The sequence below is a fragment of the Neltuma alba genome, unplaced genomic scaffold, assembly GCF_004799145.2.
Source record: "Neltuma alba isolate B1F8T4 unplaced genomic scaffold, ASM479914v2 tig00012912_pilon, whole genome shotgun sequence".
Classification (NCBI taxonomy): Eukaryota; Viridiplantae; Streptophyta; class Magnoliopsida; order Fabales; family Fabaceae; genus Neltuma; species Neltuma alba.
In genome coordinates, this window is record NW_021637281.1 from 256,261 (window position 1) to 266,593 (window position 10,333).

The 10,333-nt window shown below is 36.4% G+C and overlaps 1 protein-coding gene across 1 annotated transcript; it reads right to left on the bottom strand.

Annotated features, from left to right (window-relative positions):
- Positions 1-538: 538 nt before the first annotated feature.
- LOC114732452 (probable ubiquitin-conjugating enzyme E2 24) lies at positions 539-8,788 on the bottom strand. The gene is given in 10 exon segments (XM_028919732.1): positions 539-1,227; positions 1,645-1,956; positions 2,170-2,201; positions 2,204-2,308; positions 2,953-3,016; positions 3,110-3,547; positions 3,794-3,931; positions 4,556-6,012; positions 6,345-7,303; positions 8,267-8,788. Coding segments are annotated over 8 exon segments (2,781 nt in total). The 5' UTR covers positions 6,002-6,012; positions 6,345-7,303; positions 8,267-8,788; the 3' UTR covers positions 539-981.
- Positions 8,789-10,333: the final 1,545 nt, after the last annotated feature.

A 10,333-nucleotide genomic window follows, 5' to 3' on the forward strand; every position in this document is an offset into this window, starting at 1 on the left:
TTCATTCCCCTGGCCCTGGAGCTGGTGGTTTGATATTTTCTTCTTGGTCGTTTTCATATAAAGCAAATAAAAGTTCCTCACTTTCTTTTTTTCTTTCTTTTGCATCATGTTTTTATTTTTTTAATGGATTCTAAGTTTAATAATTTCTTTCCTGAGATAAATAAAATTGGAATGAGCTATTTATTTCTTGCATTTAGTGCACTTTTTCCTTGATATAGCAATCATAGCCAAACGGATCTATGCATGTTTCGAAAGCTTTCCTTTTCACAGTCTGGAGTTTTCTCTGCAAATAACATTCATGGTTCATAAGTGTTCTTTGTGGAAGCATAATGTCGTCTCAGATTAAAGATTATAAATGTAAATCTCTTGTTAAGAGGAATAAATACACATCGAATCCAATGTGAATATGTGATTCGTGAGATGATTTACATTCATTTCATGTAGTTACACATTAAGTTCTAGTGGTGTTACGTAAGAATTTTATTTTTACCTTTGAAGTTACTTTAAGATTCGACACAAGGTTATCAAACAAACGAGCCACCAAGCAAACCGCTCCCATGTATTCCGTTTCAAGCTTCATATTTTACATTTGAATTTTGAAAGCCATATTATATATTACATGATACATACGCACAAGGTTTATTAACACAACATCAAACAACACAAACCACAACCCCACCACAAATACAGAACAGAGCAGCTGTGTCTGAGCAAAGCATACATAGGATATCTTACAGAAGGCACAAGACAGCTTATTTATATCACACATATGGTTCGAATGTTTTTGGTCGGGAAGCTTGGCAGTCACTTGGAACTCAGTAGGACAGTTACTATATCTTCGAAGAGTTTCTCTCCCATACCAGAGAACCCTCAGCAAAAGAGAGCGAAGAGGAGTGGAACCCACATCAGTGAGCCCTAATGAAACCTCCCACTTCTATCTTCCTCCCTCTCACGAAATCTATGGAAGACGATCCATGAGAGTTACTTCTGCAACCGAACAAACTGGCTGCAATCAATTCCTTTACCAGAAAAAGCCTCAACGAGCTTGGGGAAGAGCTTAGCAAGCATGATCCTAAAACCTGTAGAAGTTCCCTTCTGATTTTGGTGCATGGTTTCTCCATGCTCAGAACCACATCCAATGGGAGCTCCTTCGCTGTACGCCTTACAAGCGAGAAGTATGCGTTGAGCGCGCTGGCTGAAGTGCTCTTCCACAAGCGACTCAAAATGCTGCAACAGGCATCATTGTTAGTGTTCAGTTCCCAAAAAAAAGGCAACATTGTTAGTGATAAATCAGAACTGAAACATTTCTTACCATTATCAAACTCCTAATGCTAAACTAATCATATAGGCCCCCAACGGAAGTCAACGTTTTTTCTGACCAGAACTTTACATAATCTAGGATTTTCAGGGAAGTAACATGTCTTTGATATTTTCATTACCAAAATGACCCTCTGAGAAATTATAGATTCCATACGGACATCAACATCCTGGTATTAGTACGGAATACACAAGTTTCATGTTGCACATGAATCAACATCCATCATGTGACCGATAGGCTATCAATCTTTGTCTACTCTTCCAGGCTCAGCACTGAATTTAGTGATACAATAGACAAAAACCTAAGTAAAGAAGTAGTCATCTCACCTTGGGTGACTTTCTCAGTAGATATAGCATTGATTTGCAGGTGACAAGGAAAGCATTTTCATTGTAGCTCACTGAGTTCTTCTCTCCTTCGGCTCTGCCAATCTGCTGGTCATATCCAGCCTCATTGAAATACGGCTTTTCATTAAGGACAAGGGCCTGCAGAGAGAGAAGGACTTGAAGAATTGTGGAGGCCCCTGGGTTCCACATTTCACTGCCTGTACCGGTCCACGTATTCAGGAGGCTCAGACAGACTTTTCCCGATTCATACAAATTAGGATTTAATCTGAGCCCACCCGAATTGTAGTGCACCATCTGCACGTGATTTCAAATGTCAGCAAGAGAGTTTCTTAAGATATAAGCGTGCAACTTTGTATGAGACTTGCAGCAAAACAGGGAGAAAATAAGAAGCTGATTTAAACTAAATAGAATAAGCAAGGGTGAAGAATGCTAAATAGAAGGCCTACAATGCATATCATGAATGAAAAGAGTTGAACAAGCACTGCAAAATTGAATTTAAAATCTTACAGGGGGTTCATTTGGATAGGCTGGGGGAAACAAACATCAAAGAAGAATAAGCCATCGTGATAGGGAGTTCCAGGTGCACCAACAATCGCTGCTCGCAGGAGATCCATTCTTTCTCCAAACACACGGACATAAATAGTTTCTGCTCAGACCAATAAAGGTCGTATAAGTGCACTTACAGAAATAATTTTACACCATCAGAGAGCTGGCAGAAATCATCAAAATTAGAAAATTTTAACAAGCAAATCAACCCATTTATGTCCAGGTTTTCTTTTCATATCTCCAATGACCAACAAAGCTAGGATAGTTTGGATTAAAGTTATGGATACCAACTCTAGAAAGATGGCATTTCAATACCTTCCCTGTTAATCTTTATACAGACCATCACTTCAGTCTTAACTTTGCTGTTATTTACTCATCCTAAGAATCAATTAATAAAAGGTGTCACGCTTCTTTTCCCCCAATTCAAAACAATCTTCTTCCCAGAAAGCAAGGGCTAGTGCCAGACATTCAAATTCAAATTTAAAGAAGAAAATCCAAAAAATTGGAAACAACATGCGATCCGAACTAGAATTACATTACTTATGGCTTATGAATGACACGACCCTCCATGGCTCAAAAACATTATAAGCACTATCAGTCCATGTCCTTAAAGTGATAGAGACCTACAATTGCAATAGTCCAATTGAATTTGCAACTAAGTTTAAGTTTCAAAAATCTGCAAGGCATATGCAACAACGTGGTTCAAATGAAAAAAGGGGGGGGGGGGGAAGGAAAATTGCAAACCCGGAAGATTTCTCTCTAGGATGCTCCATTCTTGCTGAATCCTTTTCACCCATCCTCTTTTTACCTATGAAAGAAAACAAGGAGAGGAAAAAAACATTAACGCCAACGTTTTCAATGCCATTATAAAACTTCAAATCATGATGAGTCAAGTATTTACCTGAGATAATGCCAACCCTTTTTGCTCATCAAAGAAGTGGTCGTCTGGGCAATTGTCTATTATATCAAACCGCTTAAATTGATCTGAATTGTTGCTATTTGACAGAAATGGAAGATTTTTCCTCTCAGAAAATCTAATAACATCCTGATCTGGAGTTATGTCTCCAGTAGACTGCAAATCATTCAATGGATTTGCTTCAGTGCAGAGTTCACAAGAATCTGAAACTTCTTTCTTATTAAGATTTTCAGATTGATTTCCCTCTTCAGTTGTAGGGACTAAAGAAGCTGCCCGTGAAAGTGATGCTACACCAAGTGTTTGAAAAATGCCGGCCTTAATGCTGGAGAAAATTTCAATGGCAGCTCGAGGAAAGGAAAAGGTACTACATTCCCCTGTATGCCTTTCACAATTCACTCTTTCACCATCAAAATCTAACAAGCCCTGATCATCAAAGTAATAATCACCTTATGGTTAGATAATTGCAATTGATAGGGCCCTATTTTTCAAGGATTTATCAATAAGCAAACTTCTCACTTTTAACTTATTTTTGTGAACAATAATGACTAATTTAAAAAATGGGTTTGATTTCTTGTAATCTTACTAGCTACTAACACCTAGCTTTTTCAGAGATACACATGTGGATGAACAGAGAGATGCATACACCAATACACACAAAAATGAGCTCACCTTTCCCTTTTGGCCAGAAGTTAGATTTTGACTCTCAGTCATCTCTTGAGTCAACTCCTCAACATCTGCTTCAATTGGAACAGGGGTTCCAGTCGAACCTTCATGCTTATCAATTCGAAAAATTTCATGAGGCACAACCTGTTGGGGAAAAAAATCACATATGCATGAGGACTTCCAGTGTATGAAAATCAACAACACAGATCAAAACTAAAACAGATAGAAAATTTTCATGAAAGGTTAATGCCCGCATCCAAAGAAAATATTTTAGATGCCAGATGTAATTGTCAGGATCATCAAATATATCCAGTGCAGTGCAACTTAAAGTCATTATTTTGAATGTTGCCACCAAAATGCAAATTTGTCACTGTGAATAGATGCAATGCTCTATTATATCTCAGGGCAATGGAAAATGATATACAAATTAGAAGCGACAAGTCAAGCCAGGGAAAATATCACAAAGCTTATAATATCACATTATTATTGATTTAAATGTGTCTCTAAACAATGAAGACCTGGAGAGAACATCTGTCATGAGTTCTTCATGACCATATATGCAAGCAGCAACCGTTAACAACATAATAAGCACAGATACAAGCAGGGAAAATATCACAAAGCTTATAATATCACATTATTATTGATTTAAATGTGTCTCTAAACAATGAAGACCTAGAGAGAACATCTGTCATGAGTTCTTCATGACCATATATGCAAGCAGCAACCGTTAACAACATAATAAGCACAGATACAAGATGTCATTCATACCTTGGTTGTTAAACCAGTGGCCCATTTCACCTCCACGGCACCATCTTTGAAACCAATAACGTTGCCAATACAGGTCAGGTAACAGTTACCAGGGAACTCATCCTGGTAACTGATGTGGTTCCTGTCTATAAGAGCAGCCTCTGCATTCAAGTCAGTTGCTGACTTAGCTTGACCTTTCTCAGCTTGGTAACCAAGCTGTTTTTGAGCCGCCTTGAATACAATATCACCAAAACAATAGGAGTAGTCTGGGTGCTCTATGAGTTCATAGGCACTCACAGTTTCCTCCATCCCATCTCCAGCCAAATTCTCTGGCATGGATATGGAAAAAGTATTCCATTGTACCTTTACAGTACGCTCTTTTGCATCCACAGATTGGACAACTCCCCATCTTTGACAGCTGGGTTTAGGATGATCTTCGGAAGCACCTTTTTCCGACACAAACTGCTGAGGCCAAAATTCATGAGTGTCTATGACATTCACAGGGAGCAGATTATGGGGATCTAATCCCAAAGTTTGTTCCCCATCCTGCCATACAATATCAACTTTGGTCCTTATTTTCCCAATTACAAAAAGTTCCCCAATATTGAAGTTAACATTTCCATTTTTATATCCTCTTGTCATAATGTGCTCCTTAGCAAGACCCCCAGTAGATGTATTTCCACAATTCTGTTCCTTTTGGTCTGCCACCGCAAGCATGCACCAGTCGCCAAGCTGCCAGTTTGCATGTGAAAAACATGAGAGCAAGGTCAGATTTTTGGAATCTTGCCAGCAAGGGGGAGTATTTACAGTAAAATCAGGACCCATGGGAACAAACACAAGCCAGTTAACATACACTTGACCTGCTTCAACAGAACAAACAGTTCCTTCATCTTGACTGTCTCTCCAAGTTCCACATAACCATCTAGCTGACTTAGAAGAAGTTGAGGAATTAACCCTCACTCTCTGTCCTGGATAGTATGGATACTGCAAGTCCTCAAGCAAATTACGAGTCAGAGGCAAGATCTTATCTCTTTCCAATGCGGTGACCTCGCATGAAGCTCCATCATCAAATAATACAGTTACTTTGTCCACCACCTTTTGAACTCTCCCCAGCCATGGCCCCTTAATCACATAATCACCTTCTGAAATGGAACGAATTTTCAGAAGTCTCTTGGAGTTTACATTTTTTAATAATTTTCCATGAACATTTTCCAAATCCACAAACACATCAACACCTGTAACCCTGCCCATCTGTCCAGATGGGTCTGACAAGGAGCAAACCACATCCCCATGAACAAATACTCTTTCAAATGAGAGGAAATCATCAATTTTCCCAATGCTTTCCTCTAAACTGGATAGTATGCTCCGAGCTTGCCCAGCATATACAAAATCAATTTCCTCTTGATCCTCACTGCTGCTGCTCTCACTGAAAGTTTCCCAGTCCGAATCCATAATGTGCGTTTCCATCAATGAGAAGCCTGACTTAATCCATACGTGGTAAAATTTCAATAACTACAAGAAAATAATAAGGATGAATGGACTTTAAGTTCATAGACAGGAATCCTAACCAAATTTTTCAGATAGATGGAATCAGAATTCAGAACTAATGTTTACAGAACGTCTTCAGAATCAAGCACGAAACTAATCCAGCATAATTTTTGTTCTTATTGGGAAGAGATGTGTTTTTGAAAGAACATTGGTAATTAGATTTTCCTTATTTAAGGAAACCTACTTGTTTAGACAACAAAATTTCAACAAGACAATGATAGAGCAATAGCAAACTAGAAATAAGATAAAAGAAATCTCTTACCTCAAACAAACTAAAGCACTAAAACCCTGTGCCAATCTGTACTGCCATCTACAATAGGTATTTTGATATTGATTGCAAAGGATGGCACAAAAATTTTCCGATTGATGCCGCTTTTGCCACAAACTGTAACGTAGTATCTCTCAAAAGATTATATGAATCAACTAAAACTGGAGATTTGATGCCAAAGGAGATTTGCCCGTCAGGGTAAATAAATCGAGTCAATCGAGGACTCAAAAATGCCAAAGGAGATTTGCCCAGATTGAAATGGACTTTCCAGAGGAAGAAATTCTCAAGTGAGGTTTCCAACACCAGAAGGACCAAGAAGTTACAACTTTCATATATCTTTTTTTTTTTTTTTTTTGGAGAGGGGAATACTTAGGGAAGAAATTCAAGAGGTTGGAGATAGCAAACTGGGTAATAAAATATGCCAAAGGAGATTTGCCCTGGAGAAAGGGAGGAGGACCAAGGGGTATTACCTCACTATAGTAATATTTTGAAGGAAATGACAATCTTTTTTTTCTTTTTTTTCCCCCCAATATAGATAGTTACTGCCAGAAATCTAACAAACGTAGAAGGAGTAACTTTTGCCAAAGGAGATTTGCCCAATACAGCCGAAGCTTCAGATACAACACAGAGCTGTATAGGTAAGAAATTTGTCTCTTCCAAGAATGGATGTTATACAGCCAAAGGAGATTTGCCCCATGACGAAGCCAAACACTTTATCTGCTACCAATGGAGACTGATTAACACCAACGATCAACAGAACGTTGGAGTTGAAATCAGGAACTCTCAGTTATTTCACAGAACAACCAATCAAACCAATCAAACATAAATCTGCTGCAATTGCTTCGCGGCAAGAGGGCATTTACCAGATGACCTGTCCAAAAGAACTATACTGAAAGCTCATTGCCCTTGCCCAAAAGTGAAAGGCTTCTGTTACCATATCATTTCTTTCAAACCTGCAGAAAGATGATTCATGTATAGTCTCTTTGACTTATTTGTTGTGAAAGAAAATGGAAACAACCAAAGAATGAGATCGCAATTATAACAGTTAAGCTGCCAATATAAAAATATAGCATCCCGAGTTCATTAAGGAAAGACTGACAATTTTTAACAGTGCATCGAAGACACAATATAAAGGCAAAAAAAAATCAGTTTTTCATTAAAATAATATCAGAGATTACAAAATAGCTAAATAATGATCTTAAAGTTCCTTTCATTTTTTAGTCTTGATAAGCACATAGTTAGAAAAATACAAACCCATGCATTTTAATCTGTCCATTCAATTCCGGCAAAAAATAATTTGCTTTTTCAGAGGAAAATCTATTTTTTTCCCCATCATTAAGTCGCTTTAAGAGGAAGGCATTGCACTAAAGTCAAAGGATTTTTTGTACACAGGGAATGAAAAAAAAAAAATTCATGATCCATCGTCTCTCTTCCTGATTCGGTTCATGATATTGACCAAAGGAAAAGAAGAGAAGAAAAAGAATAAGAAGGATATAAACCATTCATCTTTAACATGCTATTCTTTGATGAACTATAACGAGCAACCCGATGAATGATCTTAGGTGATATTGAACAATCATATGAAAAAAAACTTATACCATCACTGAAGAAAAAGGAAATCAGCAGTATCTATCCAACACAATCAAATACCAGAAGAATCCTGTACCAAAATTAGTTCATACATAGATTCTCTGGAGAGTTCTACATCTCTAAAGATTGAGCTCTCTCTCTGGAAGGTTAGACTAAGGCTCTTAAAATGCTTTTTTTTTTTTGGGGGGGGGGGGGGGTTGCACACTCAGCTTTTGAAAGGTGGAGTCTTCATAATATTACCCAACCTTAAATCCACTGATCCTAAGCCCCAAAACATGAGTAAATCTAACCAAAGGAAAGTGATATTGCAGAGTAAGGGACCTAACCATTTTTGCCTTTGAACTGATTACACCCGTATAACCCACCAAAGATATAGACTTCAGAAAACCCATGACTTCAAACCCCAAGAAAAGTGAATCCGAATCTCCCTTCCAGCTTCCAAAACCGTTCTTGCTCACTGCTGCTCTTTGTCTACAATTTCCACATCTGATTGAGAGATTGAGAAGGTGGGTGTTCTTCAGATAGGCCTATGTCCACGACCAGTCCCACCACCCTCCCCGCCAATCGCCAATCCTCGAGACCATTTCAGGGAAACACAGGGAACCTTCTACCTCTCTCTATGGGTTTGTGCAAGCCTTAGCGAATGGCTCCGTTTTGGTTCAGAGATATAGGCATAACAGGAGATTATTGCAGCCAAAATGGGAAAGAATATTCCGAACAGTATGGGACACAAAAGCTTGTTGCTATGCAACTAGAGACAGTTAAAAATTGTATTTGACATTTGTACGCTGAAGCCGCTGAATCTCTCTTTTTGTTCCTTCGTTTTGTCTGTCTCCCCTCTTTTCCCTTTCCGACAATGATAGTAGTATTTTACAAGCGAGTTCCTTAAGGAAACTTTCCCTCGGATTCTAACATAAGAGAGAATGTCATTAGTCATTAACTTCATCATGTCGACATTTAATTAATTGACAACTAATTGATTTAAATTAATAGTTAATAATTCTTTGAATCGCCTAAAAATTGCAATTTTATTCTTCTCTTTACTTGATAAATTTTAATTAGTTTTTATTTATAAAAAATGGTTCTTTTTTTTAAATATTTGTTTTTCTCTCAAATCTATTTATCTATATTTATTTATAATATAAAATATATATAAATCATAATATTTACCAATCATAAATAATGAAACTTATATTAGAGTTTATGCCTTCATGAGTTCCACAACCTAGTTTGATTATTAATAATTTATTGTGTCTTGCTTTTAAACTTAAAGAGTTAAAATTAAAAATATTGAGTGTATTTAAAGTCTTTTGTGAAGATCATGTATATTTATGTGGAAAAAAAAAACTCTCCGATCCTTAATATAAGAGCTAGTTAACTAATTTAAATAGATAAAAAATTATTTAAATTAATTATTTATAATAAATAAGTATTGTTTTTCCTAAAATACTTTTGCTAACTGGTGCATTAGTTAAAACCACTATTTAATGAAACATTTAATATGCCAGTATTATAGTGACTACCTTGGGAAAAATCGGATAAATATAAAGACAAAATGTATTAAAATATTATATTTAGAACTAAATTAAATATCAAATTAGTTATTGTACTAAAGATCGGATGTAGTACATTGTTATGAGAGAAAATTTATACTAATTTACAATGCTTTATATTTTGCTGGATTGATTACTGAATGAACTGCTCTTCTAATTTAAATAACTGGTGTTACTAAGGAGACAAGATATTAGTAATATATTTTAATCTTGGAAAAAACCTGATGTTATGATATTAGTACACACATAGTCAAATTATAACCAAGAAAACTTGTATCTAAAGCTATCATTAGAGGCATACTCTATTTATTGAGATATGAATAGAACAATAAAAGCCAAAAAAAAAAAAATCTTAATTCTGGCATGTGAATTCATTCAAGTGATGTTAATGTATCACTAGCTGCTAAGTGCAAAAACAATGCAAATATTTCTCAACAAACAGTTTAAAAAATTAAAAGCCCTTGAATTTTTCTCTTAAGCTTTTATCATCAATTTTAAAGGGAGATAGATGCAACATAAATATTAAGTCTCATTCAAGCTATGAGTATGAGTTTCATTTAAATGCATAAGAACCACTTGAATATTAAATCTTTATATACTCTGCTAATCTTTCTTTATAAGCTTTGGTGACCAAAGCACCAAGCTTTAATGCCATTTAAGCAAGTTCATGTGAAGAGAATATCCTTATGCAATTTTTTCATGGCCAAACCAAACCAAAGAATATGCTTGGTGCTTCAAAACGGATCTGATTATCGGGATAATTTAACAAACTAACTTTGCCATTAGCTTGATATAAAGACGTGCACAATTCTTTTGGAATGTCTTTGGAAACCAAAAAAA